Source organism: Pseudonaja textilis, chromosome 16, assembly GCF_049901715.1.
Source record: "Pseudonaja textilis isolate UNSWEBS1 chromosome 16, rPseTex1.2, whole genome shotgun sequence".
NCBI classification, from domain to species: domain Eukaryota; kingdom Metazoa; phylum Chordata; class Lepidosauria; order Squamata; family Elapidae; genus Pseudonaja; species Pseudonaja textilis.
Window position 1 is genome coordinate 9044764 of NC_142005.1, and position 18844 is coordinate 9063607.

At 47.5% G+C, this 18844-nt stretch overlaps 1 protein-coding gene across 1 annotated transcript; it reads left to right on the top strand.

The window, feature by feature from the left end:
* The first annotated feature begins 3501 nt into the window (after positions 1-3501).
* SLC27A3 (solute carrier family 27 member 3) lies at positions 3502-13275 on the top strand. Its single transcript, XM_026720168.2, has 10 exons — positions 3502-4006; positions 4986-5195; positions 5815-5973; positions 6301-6425; positions 6961-7155; positions 8190-8280; positions 8896-9094; positions 10028-10125; positions 11101-11231; positions 11355-13275. Exons 1-10 carry the CDS (start codon positions 3517-3519, stop codon positions 11529-11531), a joined length of 1875 nt encoding a protein of 624 aa, XP_026575953.2. The 5' UTR covers positions 3502-3516; the 3' UTR covers positions 11532-13275.
* Positions 13276-18844: the final 5569 nt, after the last annotated feature.

Below are 18844 nucleotides of genomic sequence, written 5' to 3' on the forward strand. Positions count from 1 at the left end.
TCTCTCCCTTTCACTTTTTCTCTTTTTGTTTTCGCTTTTTCTTCCTTTTCTCCCTTTTTCACTTTCCTTTCTCCTTCCCTCTCTTTCTTTCTTTCACTCTTCCTCTCCTCTTTTGCTGTTCTCCCTTTTCTTTCACTCTTCCTTTTTTTCTCCCTTTCTTTCGCTTTTTCTTTCTCTCCTTTCGCTCCTTCCTTTTTCTTTCCTTTCTCTTTGGCTTTCACTCTTCTACCCTTTCTTTCTCTCTCCCTCTTCTTTCCCTTTCACTCTTCCTTTCTTTCTCTCCCTTTCACTTTTTCTCTTTTTTGTTTTCGCTTTTTCTTCCTTTTCTCCCTTTTTCACTTTCCTTTCTCCTTCCCTCTCTTCCTTTCTTTCACTCTTCCTCTCCTCTTTTGCTGTTCTCCCTTTTCTTTCACTCTTCCTTTTTTTTCTCCCTTTCTTTCGCTTTTTCTTTCTCTCCTTTCGCTCCTTCCTTTTTCTTTCCTTTTCTCTTTGGCTTTCACTCTTCTACCCTTTCTTTCTCTCTCCCTCTTCTTTCCCTTTCACTCTTCCTTTCTTTCTCTTTCTCTCCCTTTCACTTTTTCTCTTTTGTTTTCACTTTTTCTTCTTTCTCTCCCTTTCACTTTTCTTTTTCTTCCTCTCTCTTTCAACTCTTCCTCTCCTCTTTTGCTGTTCTCCCTTTTCTTTCACTCTTCCTTTTTTTTTCTCCCTTTCTTTCGCTTTTTTCTTTCTCTCCTTTCGCTCCTTCCTTTTTCTTTCCTTCTCTTTCTCTTTGGCTTTCACTCTTCTTCCCTTTCTTTCTCTCTCTCTCTTCCTTCTCTTTCACACTTCCCTTTCTTTTTGTCTTTTTCTCTCCCTCTCTTTCCCTTCTTTTTCTTCCTCCTTTCTTTCACGGTTTCCTTTCCTCTTCCTTTCTTTTTCTCTGTATCTTCGTGGCCCAGTTCCACAGAGCCTCCGGCGCCAGAAGCAGTCTACCTTCTCTAAATTATCCACCCCCAATATTTTCCTCGCCAGATTTCTCCCCCCACCCCCCATGGGAACCAATTTAGCTAAAACTTTCAGAAGAACATTTAGTCCTGTCCGAAGGGCCACATTTCCTGGGCCAGAAAGCCAAGATTTATAGAAACCTCCTCGCCGCTCCTGCCAATGAGCCCCGAACCCCGTTGTAAGTGTGAGGACCGGTCGTAAGTCCCTTTAAAACGTGTTCTTCTTTAACCCAGATGCAGCTTCTGGCCTGGTTTTTTTTTTTCGTGTGTGTGTTGTTCCTTATCCAAATCTGAATTTATTATTATTATTATTTTGTTTTAAAAAAAACTTTGCCTGAAGTTTTTCAAGCGTGGAAAAAAAAAGCGGTGGTTTTGTTCTTGTTTTTCAGGCTTTCTGGCACTTCCTTGTCTTGTGGCCGGAGGGTAGAAAAACAACAACAAAGATTGTGTGTGTGTGTGTGTTGTGTCTTTTCCACACCTGCAATTCATAGCGGGTTGGGGGACCCCGCCAAGGTCTGCAAGGGGTGGTTGGGCTTAGAGAAACGATCCGGGAAGTTGGACATTTCAACAGCCACGTTGGCAAAATTAGGAGAAAGTTTAAGCCAGGAAATCATGATTAATTCATCCTGGGCTCTCGCTCTCTCTCTCTCTCTCTCTCTCTCTCTCTTTTTTTTGGCACAGTTTAAGCAGGGATTGACGGTTAATCTGGAGGTTAATCCTGGCCAACCCGAAGTCACATGTGCCTAGCAAAGCGGGTGGGCTGGGTGGGCTGGGAGGTTCCCCCTGGGCTCCCTCTGGTTTGCAAGCTGGAGGGAGGGAGGGTGTGTGTGTGTGTGTGTGAATCAGCCGAGGTTCAGAACAAACCACAGTTTGCAAGGTGATCCTAGTTAGTGAGGTGGGGTCCTTACCAGCTAACCGTGCTGGTTACAAGGGCTGGTTTGGGGGCATCTCCTTGGGGCTGGGGTGCAACTGGACACCCCCGGTCATCCTGAGGGGGGTGTCTCTTCTTGGGGTGCCATGTTCCCCCCTCCATTCTCTCTTGCTCCCTTTCTTTCTCTCATCCCCTCCCTTTCTTTCCCTTTCTCCCCTTTTTCTCATCCTCCCCTCACTTTCATTCTCTTCTCTCTCCCTCTTTCATCCTCCCTCCTCCATTTTTTCATTTTCTTTCTCATTATTTCCCCTTTTTTCTCTCATTCTCTCCCTCTCCAGTTCTCTTTCCTTTCCTCTTATTCTCTCCCTCATTCTTTTTCTCCCTCCCTCTTTTTTTTCTCCCCTCATTCTTTCCTTCTCTCCCTCGTTCTTTCTCCTAACCCTTTCCTTTCTCTTTCCTCCTCTCCCTCTCCAAGACTTTCATTCTTCGCTCTCTTATTCTCTCTCTTCCTCATTCATTCCCTCTCCCTTTCTCATTCCTTCTCTCCCCCTTTTTCTCTCATTCTTTCCTTCTCTCCCTCATTCTTTCTCCTCCCCCTTCTTTCATTCTTTCCTTCGCTCTCTCTTATTCCCTCTCTCTTCCCTCATTCATTCTCTCTCCCTTTCTCATTCTCTCCCCCCTTTTCTCTCATTCTTTGCTTCTCTCCCTCCCCCTTCTCTCCTTCTCCAAGACTTTTTCATTCTTTCCTTCGCACTCTCTTATTCTCTCTCCCTCATTTATTCTCTCCCCCTTTTCTCTCATTCTTTCCTTCTCTCCCTCGTTCTTTCTCCTAACCCTTTCCTTTCTCTTTCCTCCTCTCCCTCTCCAAGACTTTCATTCTTCGCTCTCTTATTCTCTCTCTTCCTCATTCATTCCCTCTCCCTTTCTCATTCCTTCTCTCCCCTTTTTCTCTCATTCTTTCCTTCTCTCCCTCATTCTTTCTCCTCCCCCTTCTCTTTCATTCTTTCCTTCGCTCTCTTATTCCCTCTCTCTTCCCTCATTCATTCCCTCTCCCTTTCTCGTTCTCTCTCCCCCTTTTCTCTCATTCTTTCCTTCTCTCCCTCCCCCTTTCCTTTCTCTTCCCTTCTCTCCCTCTCCAAGACTCATTCTTTCCTTTGCTCTCTCTTATTCTCCCTCATTTATTCTCTCCCCCTTTTTCTCTCATTCTTTCCTTCTCTCCCTCGTTCTTTCTCCTCCCCTTTCCTTTCTCTCCCTCCCCAAGACCCTTTCATTCTTTCCTTCCTCCCGCTCTCTCTTCCTTCTCTCTCTCTCTCTCCTCTTCCCTCATTCATCCCCTCTCTCCCTCTCGCTCCCAGGTAGGGAAACTCCGGAAAAGTCGGCCTGCCTTAAGCTTCCAAAGGGGGAAGAGGAGGGTGTTGCGCGTGGGGGCCTCTCCCCCTCCCCTCCCCCCCCGCCCGCTTTGCACACCCGCCCCTTTACACACACCCCCCGAGAGAGAGAGCCGGCCCCTTTTGCTCGCGTGCGCACGTCCAGCCCCGCGCTCCCTCCTTCCCCGCAGGTGGCCCTTCCTGCCCGCGGCGGCTCCCGGGGGCGTCCGCGGCTTCTCCCACGCAGCCCACCCACCCACCCACCCACCCAGGCGGGGGTCGCCCTTGCAGCCCCATGGCGCTGGGGCTGGTGCAGCTGCTGGTGCTGGGGCTGCTGCTACTGGGGCTACTGGTGGTGCTGGTGGCGGTGGCGGGGCGGCGGGGCGTCCCCGCGTGGGCGGCCGACGTGGGCTTCGTGGGCCGGGCGCTGGCGCTGGGCGGGCGGCTGGCGGTGCTGGGCGGCGGGGCGAGCGTGGCGCAGCGCTGGGGGCGTCTAGCGGCCTCGGGGGGGCCCGGCCGGCCCTTCCTGCGCTTCGAGGGCCGCAGCTTCAGCTACGGGCGGGCGGAGCGCGAGAGCAACCGGGTCGGGCAGGCGCTGCGGACGGCCGGGCTGAGCGGCCGGACGGCGGCGCTGCTGGCCGGCAACGAGCCCTTCTTCGTCTGGGCCTGGATCGGGCTGGCCAAGCTGGGCGCCCGGCCCGCCTTCCTGGGCACCGCGCTCCGACCGGCCGCCCTCCGGCACTGCCTGCGCCAGTGCCGCGCCCGCGCCCTCCTGGCCACGCACGGTGAGCGGCTCGCCCCCCCCCGGCCCTCCCCTCCCCCTCCCCTCCCCACGCGCGGAAGGGGGGGCTGGGACTTCGGCCGGGGAGGAGGGGGAATGGGGAGACCCCCCACACGGGGGGGAGGGAGGGAAGCAGGGGAGGATGGGCTGGAGAGTTCCCCCCGCGCGGGACTTCAGCAGGGGAAGATGGGCTGGGGAGTCCCTCCCACGCGGGACTTAAGGGGGAGGGGCTGGGGAGGATGGGCTGGGGAGTCCCTCCCACGCGGGACTTAAGGGGAGGAGGGGCTGGGAGGATGGGCTGGGGAGTCCCTCCCACGCGGGACTAAAGCAGGGGAGGATGGGCTGGAGAGGCCCCCCCCGCGGGACTTCAGCAGGGGAAGATGGGCTGGGGAGTCCCTCCCACACAGGACTTAAGGGGAGGAGGGGCTGGGGAGGAGGGGCTGGGGAGTCCCTCCCACGCGGGACTTCAGCAGGGGAGGATGGGGCTGGGGAGGAGGGGCTGGGGAGTCTCTCCCACGCGGGACTAAAGCAGGGGAGGATGGGCTGGGGAGTCCCTCCCACGGGGGACTTCAGCAGGGGAGGATGGGGCTGGGGGATGGGCTGGGAGTCCCCCCACGCCTGACTTCGGCAGGGGAGGATGGGGCTACCTCTGGAGGGAGGAAAGCAGGGGAGAATGGGGCTAGGATGATGGGCTGGGGCACCCCGCCCCCGCGGGGTGAGCAGGGGAGGATGGGGCTCGGATGATGAGACTGGAGATTGTACAGGTGGGCCCCTCCTCCCACTCTTGACCATCAGCAGGGGAGGATGGGATGGGGGATTCCTGGCTCCCCTGCATCTGGAGGGAGGGGAGCAGGGGAGGATGGGTCAGGAGGCCCTTTGGTCCCCTCCTTCCTGCTCTTCCTTCCTCCCTCATCCCAACAACCCTGCAAGGGAGGCCAGGCTCAGGAGCAAAGAGGCTCACCCAGCCTCCCCGATCTTTGCAGAACTCTTCGGAGCCGTGGAGCCCATCCTCCCCAGCCTGAAGGAGATGGGCGTCGGGGTCTGGGTGATGGGGAAGGGGCCCTATCCACCGGGCGTGATCAGCCTGGAGGATCTCCTGGAGGAAGCCTCGGACGAGCCCCTGCCCTACGAGCTCTCCACGCCGCGCCACCTGATGGACACCTGCCTGTACATCTTCACCTCCGGCACGACAGGTGTGTGTGTGTGTGGGGGGGGGACAGAGGCTTTTGGGCGGGGGCTTTGGGACGGGAGGGAGTCAGGGGTTGGGGGTTTCGGGAAGAGGAAGTCTAAAGTAGCACCTTGACACCACAGTTGTGTGTCTATGTTGCCTTAGTTTGTTGTGCTACTTAGTTTAAGGCAGAGAGTTTCGCGCCGAAGTCATAACGCAAATAAAATGTAGCAATCGGGTGTTTTTTAAAATCTGACGCCTTTTTGTTCCTTTTCTCCTCTTTCCTTTCTTTTCCTTCCCTTTTCTCCCTTTCCTTTCTCCTTCCCTTCCCTTCTTTTCCACTTATTTCACATCCTTTCCTTTCCTTCTCCTTTCCTTCCTTGCTTCCTTCCTTTCCCATCTACCTCCCTCATCCCCTCCCTTTCTTCCATCCCTCTTCCCTTTCTTTCCTTTCTTTCTTCTTTCCTTTCCTCCTTCTTTCTTGCCTCTTTCTCTTCCTTTTCTTTCTTCTTTCCTTTCCTCTTCCATTCCTCCTTCCTTCCTTTCTTTTCCTCTTTCCTTTCCTCTTTCTTTTCATTCTTCTTTCCTTTCTTTTCCTTTTCTCATCCCTCCCTCCGTTTCCTTCCTTCCTTCCTTCTCTCCAGGCCTCCCCAAGGCTGCCAGGGTCAGCCACTTGAAGACCATCCTTGCCCTAGGATTTTACAAGCTGGTGGGGGCCCGCAGCTCGGATGTCATCTATCTGACCCTGCCTCTGTATCACATGGCCGGCAGCCTGTTGGGCATCCTTGGGACATTTGGGCTTGGTAGGGTCCAGGGGCTCTGCTGGCTACTTGAGTCATTCAGGCTCTTTCTCCTCTCGAGAATTCAGGGGTAGACTGCTCTGGGCTGTGGAGGCTCCACGTTGCGCTCCTGCTTCCAAAGCCAAGGGTGGGGGGAATTCCCTTTCGTCCCAGAGACCACAATTCATACCGCTAAGAGTTTAAGGAGGTGAACCTCCCTGGCGGTTCGATGGGGGGAGAGAATGAAAGGACGGCTTTCTTTTCCTGAGGCCTAGAAACTTGCTTTGTTTTGGGTATTTTTTGGAAAAAAAGGAGAAATAAAAGGGGGTGTGGCTTGCTGTTTCTTGCCAGGGGCCACCTGTGTGCTGAAGAAAAAATTCTCAGCCAGCCAGTTTTGGCCGGACTGTCGGACTCACGGGGTGACCATCTTCCAATATATTGGGGAGCTTTGCCGCTACCTGGTTAACCAGCCACAGGTAAGAGCCGAAAAGGGTGGGGCCTCTGGGATTTCTCCCGTTTTTCCACCTTTATTATTATCATTTGAACGTTTGAACGAATTATTTATTCACCATTGATTGACTGATTGTAATTCTGGCTGAATGGCTGACCATGGTTCATTTTTATTTATTCATCTTTTAAGATGTTATTGTCGGCCCTCCAGAGTTACTTTGTGGAGTCGTGAGATGGACAGTGTATAAATTTAATTTAATTTAATAAATAAATAAAAGGGGCCGCTATTGCAAACGACTTCTGCATCGTACTGGGCGGGGAATGACACTCCCTCCTCAGCGTGGTTTCCCTCCCTTATTAAAAGAAAAAAGCCCTCCCGATCCATCCGCAATCAAACCCGGAACGATTCCTACTAACATTTGGCGACCGCAAAGGGTCCTTCCCAGAGAAAGTCTCCCTTTTCGCTAGCCAACGCAGCCCGTTGTCGGCTGTGCCCGTTTCAGCTTGCAAGAGATGCCAGGCCCTGTTTTGTGGCACCGTGTTCCTTCTCCTTTCCTGCAGAGCCCGGATGATCGGGAGCATTCCTTGCGCTTGGCCGTGGGCAGCGGGATGCGGCCGGACGTCTGGCGTGAATTCCTCCGCCGCTTCGGAAACATCAAAGTGGTGGAAACGTACGGCATGACCGAAGGGAACGTCACCCTCTTCAACTACACCGGCACTGTGGGGGCCGTGGGGCGCGGCTCCTGGATTTATAAGGTGGGCATTGTGACATTCCTGGAAAAGCTGCCTTACCGCTATCCGACTTACATCGTCATCTCCTTTTAACGACTCCATAATCTCTTGCGGCATGGAATCTGGGCAAGTGAATGGTAGTGAGTGTTTTTACTGGCTGGATGCCCTTCTTGTTGCCGATGAGGAGTTTTGTGCAGCAGATAATATTCTCAACGTGCCCAGAGAGAGAAATATCTGCCTCTACCTAGGATCGAACTGACAGACTTCTGATTGTGAGGCAAGCAGCTCCACCCGTAGGCCACTCACACCGTCCGACTTAAATGTATACGATGTATTTATTAAACAAATAATGTATTTAATACGTTCCTAGTTATTAATCCAGCCAGAGTTGCTTGACGGACAAGTTTAATAAATGAGTAAATAAGTGTCTAAATAATAACAGAAGCGAAGCAAAGCCTATTAAAGTGAAGTGAAACAGAGCAAAGTAACGCCATTTATATGGCTACTCGGTTCACAGCCAGGTGACTCCGGGCAGCTTAAAAAAATCCTTTAAAAATATGTAAAACAAACCACTTTTAAGGTTTCTCATCTCTTTCTCATTTGAATTTATCTTTTACCGACAAAGAAATAAAGGCTTGAAGATAGATTCTCAAGGTTTCTCCTTGATATTTTTCTCTCTCCCACCTCCTTGTGGTAAAAGATAAATTCAAATCCGGAAGAAGTTTTATCAAGTTTTTTGTTCTTTTCATTGTTCAGGTTTGCTAGCTTTGCTTTCCCAGAGTAGAAAGGGGAAAGCAATTAAACGCATGACATTAAACGCAGCTTTTCTGAAATAAAAAGGACAGTCCTTCCGTTATAAAGGCTCTGTGTTTTTTAATCGGTCACCAAAGTCCGTGCAGCCTAGAAGTAAAAAAAAATTGTAGTAAAAGAAGGGTAACTGGATTAAAAAGTAAATAAAAAGGAAGAAGAGGTCAAGTATTTGTTCATAGAAGGAAAAACCAGAAGGAGAAAAATCTTCCTTTTGAAATTGCATCACCGTGACTTCTTTTGCCCTTCAGTGCTTCAGTCCCTTTGAGTTGGTTCGTTTCGACGCTGTCCAAGGCGGTCCGCTAAGGGATGAGGCCGGACGGTGCCAGCGTGTGGACATAGGTGACCGAGGGAACTTTTTTTGGGTGGGTGAGGGTGGCCTCTTCTGTCTCCCCTTCCCTTCTGCCTCAGATGGCCTTGTTTCCCAGCGAGTTAAAAGCAATCCTCGGCCACCACTGGGAGCAGAATTCCCACGGCTCCCAATGGCGGCCGTCGGACGTGGCTCCTGGCCAATTTGACGCCCTGGTTTCGCTGTGGTTGCTAAACGAATCGCGGCAGGGCTTAAGCCAACCCGTGCAGTCGTTAAACGAATCCGGCTCCCCCCACCCCTCCAAATTGGTTTGGCTCGTCAAGAACCCGGTTGGAAGGGCGTAAATCGGGGACACCCCCAGGACACCGCGACCATCCGAAACACACACCGGTGGTTAGGTTTCTGAATTTGGATCGTGTGGCCTGGGGAAACGCTGCGGCGGTCATAAGTTGATGACACCGGTCGCAAGTTACTTTTTCAGTGACGTAATGTCCGAGGGTCGATAAACTGTTTCATATCGTGTACCACCGGGAGTTACCCAGCGGGAAGATGGGCGTCCCAATAAATTTAAAATTTTTTTGTTTTTTTAAAAAAAGGAACGGTCATATGCCGAGGACTAATCCGTGTGGTGGTTTTTCTTCCCATAGGGGAACCGGGACTCCTGATTTCTCCGGTGACATTTCGTAACCCGTTTCTCGGATACGCCGGGGGGCGCGAGCTGACTGAGGCAAAGATGCTACATGGCGTCTTCTCCGATGGGGACGTTTATTTCAACTCCGGGGACTTGATGGTGCAAGACGCCAAAGGGTTTATCAGCTTTTGGGACCGTACGGGAGACACCTACCGGTAGGCTGGTTTCCCGCTTGAGCCGAGCGCGAATCCTGTCTTTGAACTCGCCGGTGGTAAGGCTGGGTAGCTACTCAGCGCAGGCGAAGGCGTAGCAACACCTCGGGAGCGATTACAATTAGGGCGAAAGGGCGAATTTCCACTGCAGAGGATTCACGGGGTGTCCTCGACCTACGACCGCCTAGGGTAGTCCTCGGCTTAATGACTGTAGTCGAGCCCAAAATTGTATGTGTCGGCTGTGAATTCTGCTCCATTTTAAGACCTTCCTTGCGGTTATCTGTTAACTTAGTAGCATGGTTGTTAAGTGAAACGGTTGTTTCCTCCATTGACTTCGCTCGTCAGAAGGTCGCAAACGGGGAACCACGTGAACTCTGCAACTGTCATAAATACAAGTCAGTTGCCAAACGTCTGAATTTTGATCACGCGACCTGTAGTAGAGTTGAGCTGTTGAATTGGAAATTGGGTGATTTAGCCTCTCTGGAGGATGGCTCGGGTTTCCCATGCTGGGCAGGGATGATGGGCTTTGCGATCTAGGCCCTAGGGAGGGCGCAAGAGATTTTATATATATATATATTTTGAGAAAAATATGCTGAAATATCGTTCGATTCCAACCTTGCATCATACCCTCCCATTGGCCACACGAGGGCGCCCTTCCTTAAAGTAAAATTTTCCCAGGGATTTGATGCGATTCCGTTTTTTGTACAATAACCTCAAAATAGTTTTGCTTCACCAAAAAAAAAGTGGAACCAACCCCAAACTTTCCGTTTTTTAAAAAAAAAAATTTAAATTGATTGGTCGCTCAACATCAGCTGGCTTTGGGCAGCCAACAAAATGGCAGAGCTGAGTCAGGGTTTTGTTTTTTGTTTTAATTTGCAAATTCTTCCCTGCTGGGTTTGCAAACAAATTCCCACTGTTTTTTTTTTCCTCCTGTAGTTGGAAAGGTGAAAATGTGGCCACCACAGAAGTCGGGGAGACTTTGAGCATGCTGGACAGTTTGCGGGAAGTCACAGTTTACGGCGTGTCCGTTCCAGGTAAGAGTTAGGAAAACCAGAAAAATCTCTCTCTCTCTCTCTATCCTATCTATCTATCTATCTATCTATCTATCTATCTATCTATCTATCTATCTATCTATCTATCTATCTATCATCTATCATCTATCATCTATCTATCTATTTATCATCTATCTATCTATCTATCATCTATCTATCTATCTATCTATCTATCTATCTATCTATCTATCTATTTATCATCTATCATCTATCTATCTATCTATCTGCAACTTTCGGTCCTGTTCTTTGCCGGATTCCCCACCCCAGTTCTGCAAACTCAATTTCTTGCATTCTTGGATGGAAAATGCTTGAACGGCAAGAATGGCTGACTGTTAATTATCCCTATTAATTATCATTGAAATTGGTGGCATATAAATAAAATAAAATAAAAAAAATTTTCTGGGCTTTGCTCTGGAATTTTCCCTTTGGAAAGGCAAAGATGCCAATTTAAATCATGGATTGTTTTTTTTCTTTTCCAAACAATAGAAAGACTAGAAATTTTCTAATTTTCTTCCTTTTGTTCCTCAGATTTCCTTTCTGGCTGTTGTCTTTTTTCTTCCCCCTTTTGGTGGCGTCAAACGCCAAGGCAGGCGACCACTTACGCCTCAATCGAGGCCAATGTTTCTGTGGCTGAGCGAGGCGGTCGTTAAATGAGCTTTTTGGTCCCCTTTTTACGACCTTTCTGGCCACAATTGTTTAAAGGGAACTTTTGCAGTTGTTAAGTTACTAACACGGTCGTTAAGTGGACCCGTCTTCTCTTGTCAGAGGTTGCAAAAGGGGATCGTGTGTTTATGACGCTGCAACCATTGTAAATATGAGTCCACGTCCAAATTTAGATCCATGACAACGGTTGTAATCAGGAACGCCGCTCCCAAGTCCCTTTTTCCAGTGCATTTGTAACTTTGGTCACTAAATGGACGGTCGTAAGTTCAAAGACTTACCTGCCTTCCCTTCTAGGATATGACGGCCGGGCAGGAATGGCCACTTTAGTGCTTCAGCCGGACGCAAACTTTGACGGCCCTCAAATCTACCAGCACGTGGCCGAGCTGCTCCCGCCGTACGCCTGGCCTCGCTTCCTGCGTCTCCAGGTCAGTTTCGGGTTTGAATTCCCTCTTCCCTTCACAACGTCCCTGCGAGGGAGGCCAGTTTTTTTTTTTTTTTCCCCAGACCAGATCCGGCCGTCGTTCACACGGGGCTGATTTTTTTCTCAGGAGCAGCTGGAGATGACGGAAACCTTCAAGCAGAAACGGTTCCGTCTCGTGGAGGAAGGATTTGACCCCCGACGGATCTCCGACCCGCTTTACGTGCTGGACATCGGCGCGAGGACTTATGTCCCTCTCACTCTGGACGCCTGGACGAAGATCGCCGCGGGGGAGCTACGTCTGTAACGGACACTGTGTCAGGATTCCGGCAGTTACCCCTCCATTTAAATCCTGAGTCTCGAACCAAACTTCCAAAGGATTTATTGGGAGTTAACATGGCCAGCACTGCCTGAGTGCAGCTGACTCTGAGACCCATCATTCACTGTCACTCTTGACCCTGGTTTCCCCCCTGGGTGTATCGTAATTCATATTCTCCAATGGGACACCTCCGTAGCCCAGAATCATCCATCATATTCTCCCATTAGAACTTTGCAAGGCAGAAGCTTCGGTCGCCTAGTTACTATCTTTGAAAACATTGATGGGAATGCGCTTTCGGTTTTGTCCTCGACTTACGATGGAGGCAGGAATCGAGCTTTCTTCGCTGAGCTGGGCCGCCGTAAAAAAAAATCAAATATTTAAAATTCCCATCGTCCATCAGGCCGCCTGTTAATTTCGAAGCCTCTTCTCCCTTCCCTACCCGAGCTGATTTTACGGCATTTATTTTATTTTCCCTGGTGGCTGCCATTCAGCAAAATTGTGCAGTCGTTAAGTGAGCCCTTGTCCACAAAAAGAGCCAGAAAACCGGAATTTAAACCTCGCTTTCTGGTTAAAAAAAAAAAAAAGAGCAAATCAGGAGGCTGCCGATGGTCCCTTGCGCAGAGTGGGAGGCGTGGTCGTAATGTTGAAACTGGATGGGAAGCTTACGTCGTAGGTCGGGGATGCTCAACGGTCGTAATTCGAGGCCTGCCTGTAGTCCTGAATCCTCCTACCTCCATTCTTACACAACCTGTTCCTTGCAACGCAACTGATTTTTACAAATTGGGGCTGGATTCTCCAATGTTTCTCTTTTTTTTTCTTCTACGAGGTCTTTAAAAATCTAAATATTCTTCCTTTTATATCTGACCCACATCGCCTGCCCAGCCCCAAACCCAGGACACAAAACACCCTCTGGGGCTGGGTGATTTTTCTCACTGTTGACTGGGGGGGGGGGGAATCCCCTTTTTTGGGGGGCTGGGCATCGCCGGAGCTTGGGAGAGCATTTGTAACCCTAATTTCCTCCGTCTTCTATTAAATTCCTGATTGGGAGGGGCTGAGATTAGACCCATTTTAAAGATTGGGGAAACTGAGGCCCAGGTAGGAGTCACAAGCTAAGGGATGTATGTTATATGGTGGCTTCTGTTAGTATTTTGTTTTTGTTTTTTTAGGAATTGTATGTCATAACTTTGTAGTTAATCAACCGCCTAATTTGGGGTGTAAGATTTGTTAACCGTGGTTTATTTACTCTTAGTAGCTATGCAAAAGTCAGGAAAGGGCTGACCTAACCAGCATTTTTTGCACTTTGGATACAAAAACAACCCCCGTTTTCTCCCTCCACCCCAAGCAAAGCAATTGGTGGCCTACCTCGCAAGGGCAGTTTCCCCCCTTCCTTGCAATCTTGCTAGCCAGGCCGGATAAATCAATCCAGAGCTGCTCACCGTGATGCCTCGGATACGCTGAATCTATTTCAATTCCACAGCGGGGTGGGGGAAATTCAGATCTTTTAAACCAGCGATCATGTCTGTTTCAAAGTTGGGTTTTTTAAAAAAAAAAAATCTTTATTTTGGGGTGTTTTGATGGAAGAAGTTTTTGACAGGCTAGCTCTTGTTCCTGAGGACGAGAAGGGGCTGGATGGGGAATTCTGGGAGTTGAAGTCTCTTAAAGTTGTCCAGTTTAAGTAACACTGTTCTAGATGTTCACCTAAGTGCATTTTATGATTAAATGATCAAGTTAACCTGCTTGGGAAATTCTGTTTATTCCATTACTCTTCCTCCTCGCTTATTTTGTGTGTGTGTATCATATTATTTTATTTTGTGATGTAGATAGATAGATAGATAGATAGATAATGACAGATAGATGATAGACATAGGTAGGTAGGTATAGATGATAGATAGATAGATGACAGATAGATTGATAGATGATAGATAATGACAGATGATAGATAGGTAATGATTGATAGATGGTAGACATAGATGGTAGGTATATATGATAGATGATAGATGACAGATAGGTGATAGGTGATAATGATAGATGATATAGATATAAGATAGATGATAGATAATGGTGGACAGATACGTAATGATAGACTGATAGATTATAGATAAATGATATAGATATAAGTTAGATAGTTATAGATATAATTTTGCTGTTTATATCTATGTAATCATAATTTATTATTTTATTTTGCTATTTTCATTTTATTACTTGATGGAACAGCAATTCTGCCCAATGTTTTTTTTTTCTTTTTAAGGTGTAAGAGAATAGAGCAGCCGGTTTATCATAAATCACACCCTATTTTAAGGCTTTCTTTCATTCCTTTTTATTTTATTTTAGTATTTTATGGAACAGCCATTCTGCTGAATACCTCTTTAAAAAAAGAAAGAAAGAAAGAAAATGCAAGGGAACGCAGAAAAAATACGCATCGCATTTTCCTATTTAATCATTTGTATCTTATATTTTTTATTTTATTTTACCTTTTAGCTTGTTTTATAGAATGGCAATTCGGCCAAATACCACTCTTTAAAAAAAAAAAATATGGCAAGGGAATGCAGAAGTAACACAGTAGAAACAATATGCATCACATGTTATGTTATCCTTCTATTTATTATATTGTGTTCCGTTTTAATCTTTTATCGCGTATCAATTCTAACAAAACACCTTTAAAAGAAAAAGAAAAAAAGGAAGGATTTGAGAAAGACCCCACCCAGCAAAAGAATTTGCTCTTGAGACCCCAATCAATTAATGAATCGATTAGATTGATAAGGCCACTTTATTCACAAAAAGGGGACCTCAAAATTCCTCCAAGCCATTTTCCTCTCCTTGGGGTGGTCTACCTCGGAGGGTGGTTGTGAAAGCAAAACTGGCTGAAAGTGTGTGGGGGGGAATAAAAGGGTTTTGAAGCAAGCAGCATTCCAGAACCCGGGTTCAAATCTCCGTGGGTTCTCACGGCTGCAACTTTCAAACCAGAGTAGGCTGCTTAAAAACTCATTCGCTGGCTTAAAATCAGGAGTTGGCTTGCTCGCAATTTCGGTTTTTTTTCTCTCTCTCTCTTTTATGTCTCTCCTCCCCCCCTTTTGCAATTTTGGGGTGCAAGTAAAAGAAACTAGGGTCTCCTCCCTCCTCCACTTTGGATATTGTCTTCCTAGCTGCCTCCCCTTTTCAAACCCTGGCTACAAAGGGAGGGCAGAGGGAGCGGGGGGTTTGCCCCATTGTGCCTAGAGAATAGAGCCCTGGGCTTGGTGTAAGTGACACCATGAATGGACCCAGGAAAGCGGAAAAAAGAAGGGGGAAGCTACACACACACACACACACACACACACACACACATGCTCAAATCCAGGACTTTTAAACTGGTTGGGTGAGGGGGAGAAAGGGGGGTTAGGAATGGGAAGGAAAGTAGAAGAATCTCTTGGCCCCTTTGAGATTATCTCCCTGATGCTAAATTGGAAAGGGGTTTCTCTCTGTCTTTCTCTCATTTCTCTGTTTCTGTCTCTGTCTCTTTATTTCTCTCTCTCTATTTCTGCTTCTCTCTATTTCTGTCTGTCTCTCTCTCCATTTCTGTTTCTGTCTGTCTGTGTCTCTCTCTCTCTTTTTCTGTTTCTGTGTCTCCCACTATTTCTTTCTGTCTCTTTCTATTTCTCTCTGTTTTTCTCTCTCTCTCCCTGCCTATTTCTCTCCCTCTCTATTTCTGCTTCTCTCTGTTTCTGTCTGTGTCTCTCTCTCTCTCCATTTCTCTTTCTTTCTGTCTCTTTCTATTTCTCTCTGTTTCTCTCTCTCTCTCCCTGCCTATTTCTCTCCCTCTCTATTTCTGCTTCTCTCTGTTTCTGTCTGTGTCTCTCTCTCTCTCCATTTCTTTCTTTCTGTCTCTTTCTATTTCTCTCTCTCTTTCTGTCTCTCCGTCTGCCTCTCCCCCGTATGTTTTCCCCAGGGAGGCCCTCAATCAAGTTAGCAAACACAGTGTAATAATTTAAATCCATCTCAAGATTGAAACAACCCAAAGAATTCTCCTGTTTTTTTTATTTTTCCCCCAAGCTCGGCCAGACACTTTCAGTACCTGGGACAGCATTCAAATAAAGCCACTTTTTTCCACCCCCCCCATTTCAGTTCTGAGGATTGGCAAGGCATCCTATGCTGGACGACTGCAGGATCCTTGCCGTAGGGCTGGCCTTGAAGGCCCCCCGGGGCTGCCTTCTCATCCCATCACACCAGTTTCCGACTGGTTTCCAGTTTTACTTTTGTCTTTTTTCCCCTCCGTTAGTTTAGCAGGTCCCAGCAGGGTGAGTCTTGCCAGCCGGTTACCATTTGAGAATTGGACTGCGCTTCCAAACAAATAAAAATAACCCCCCTCCCCCCATCTCTTCTCCATGCAAATGAAGCCCAGGTGAGAGGCCAGGTGAGTTCTTGGCCTGGCCATGGCAAGGGAAGGTGATGGGTGCGAAGGATGCCACGGAACGACCTAGCCTTGGGAAGTTGGGAAAGGAGAATCCCTTAGGAAAGAGGGAGGGGCTCTCAAACCAAGTGCAATTGGGTAGCTCCCCCCATCTCTCTCCCCCACCCCCCAATACACAGAGCCAATCCCCTTTTTGTCCTCCTTGAACCCTGCTCCGATTATCTCAATGACTCAGGCGGTGGCAAAGGGCAAACAATGGGACTTCTCAGCTGGCCAATTTAGCTCCCCCCCCTCCCTCCAGGATTGAGAAAGGCCTCAGAATTTGGGGCAGGGGGCTGCAGAAGAAAGGGAGACCCACGATAGCAGCCAAGCGGGGGGAAGTTGAAACCAAAGATTTCATATTTTTATTTTTATTTTCTGGGGGAAGGATTAGAAAACCAAGCAGGGTGGTTGGGGGCTCTTTGTTCTGTCCGCCTTCAGGGATTCAGGCAGGCAGAGAAAGTTTGCAGGTGGAGTCTGGGATTTGGGTTGCTTTTGGGGGGGGAACACGATCGCCGGGGGGGCGCGGTTTGGGGGGGCGCCTCCAGGCAGCCGTTGGCGGGCGATGCCACCATGGAGATGCTGGATTGTCCTACTGCTGCTTCTGCAAAACTGGGGTAAGTACAATTATTATCATTATTATTATTATTATTATTATTATTATTATTATTATTATTATTATTATTACGACAGTCGTCAGCTAGCAGGAAATTTGGGGTGCAACCCGAAGATGGAATGCAGAAAAATCCGAAAAGTTTAACTCAGGGTTATTGTGCCCGAAATAGCGGTTTAATGGATTTGCAAAAGGATGCAAAGTGCTGACGGAGGTTTTCAAAGAGGCGCTGGAGTAAAAGGAAGAAAATTGAGCAGAATGAGAAGGGAAAATAAAGTTTTGAGACCTAATAGACTCTTTGGGGATGGGATCTGGGGGTGGAAAAAAACTCGCTTTTTAGATGTTTTTCAAGAACTGACGGGTTGACTTTGAGCAAACCCAGCAAGGGAGCATCTGAGAGTCAAAAGGAAAGAATTTCTTCTCATTTAGATCAAAGTTTTCCTGATCATTCTGCATTGTCAGCCAGAATATTCAGAATAATTTTGCTGGCGTGCTCTAAGAAGTTACAAAACACACACACACACACATACACCCCACAACATACTCAGTGCATGTTTCAATGGACAGCCCAGACCACATGGTTTGCGTTATTTTTGTCGGTTGCGGCCACTCACAAAATGTGAGGTTTTTTTAAGCTTGGTTACTTGGCCAAAATGACAGCATTTAAGGTAGCTGGCAGTTGTGTGTTTACAATCCTGTTTGGCAAATGATTCCAAGAATCAGGGTTATAATTGTGGTTTGTGAAGGAATCGAGGTTTGCTGAAGTGCAGTTTAGTGTCCTGGGTGAGCGGGAAAAATCCTATAGATGTTTTAAAAAACCATTTTCAGACATGGTTGGAGAAATTTTTTTTGAATTCACCTGCTTTTCCCGTCTGTGTGTTATTTAACAAGAATAACAGAATAAAACAGAATAATAGAGTGGGAAGAAAACTTGGGAGTTTTCTAGTCCAATTTTAATTCCTAAAAAATTAAGAAACTTCCCAGATAGGCAGAAACATGTAAATTGAAAAAAATAATAATAATTAAAGTTGAATGTTAAAATCCGAGGGGATTAAAATCCCAAGCTATGATTCTCTCACTCTTTGAAATGAGAATCCAATCAGAATTTGGCCTGGCTAGAACAAAGCTCTTTATAATAACCTTAAATCAATCTCCATTGGATCAAAGAAAGCGGGTGACACGTTCACACAACCAAAGAGAGACACCCTTCCCCCGCAAACCATATTATCAATCCAATACTTTAAAAAAAACAAAAACAAGCCCACTTAAACAATTTCACGCCGTAGCGAGAATATTAAATGCCCCATAATTTCTTCTTCTGCGACTCGGAAGACGAGATTCGTTTTCCTTTGCAAAAGCCGTTTTCGGCTCCAAATTCCACCCACAGGGGAAAAAAATGTCTGCAGAAAGCTGGTTTGCAAAAGAGAAACCCAGTTTGATAGGAGGATAGTAATGATGCTTGGACGGCTTCTGAGACCAGAGGCCTTCGTCCACTCAATGAAGCGTTAAAAGTTTCACCCGCCAAGAATTAACTCGTGCAAGGAGTTTGCACGCTGTTTTAGCTCCCGGTTTGACTAACTATAGTTTTGTAGACCAAGCTGCAACTCCCTGAGTTTATTCTTCACGAAATCCAAAATATATGATATTGTCGTATATTGTCGTATGTTTTGCTGAGTGTGCTCAAATAACCCAATATTATTCATTGATCAGACTTCCACCTCATAGTAGGAGACATGTTGTGGGTATCTAGTCAACTATTATTTATGGTATGTCATTAAAAAAAACACGCCAGAAGAGGTGAGTGACAGACTACCCCTGCCTGGGTTGGACAGATGGTATGAACTATCCATGAGGGGGGAAAAAAAGGGAAATTATAGTTTGATTTCTTTCTTTGTTGGCTTTCGTCACCGCATGTTGGTGAGTTGGTTGCTTCCATGAGTTTCCATCCATTGTTTCAAGTGCTTTGGAGAATAAGTTAACCCCCCCTCCTCTTCTTTGGGGGCAGCCCCTCAAATATTGGAATGCACCACTATTACTATTCATCTTCTCATCACTCCTTATCGCTCATCCCCTCCCAGTTGTGACTGTATGACTGTAACTTTGTCGCTTGCATCCTTACGATTTATATGGACTGTTTCCTAGTATGATTCGATTGCTTATTGTACACTATGAGTAGCATTAAGTGTTGGACCTGATGATTTTTGGCTCTTGACGAAAGTATCTTTTCTTTTATGCACACTGAGAGCATTTGCACCAAGGGAA

Bases quoted from the DNA above. Each gene is read 5' to 3' on its own strand.
- SLC27A3 (XM_026720168.2), top strand. From the start codon at position 3,517: ATGGCGCTGGGGCTGGTGCAGCTGCTGGTGCTGGGGCTGCTGCTACTG. The intron at 5,196-5,814 runs GTGTGTGTGTGT...CCTTCTCTCCAG, and splicing joins CTTCACCTCCGGCACGACAG to GCCTCCCCAAGGCTGCCAGG. The intron at 5,974-6,300 runs GTAGGGTCCAGG...GTTTCTTGCCAG, and splicing joins CCTTGGGACATTTGGGCTTG to GGGCCACCTGTGTGCTGAAG.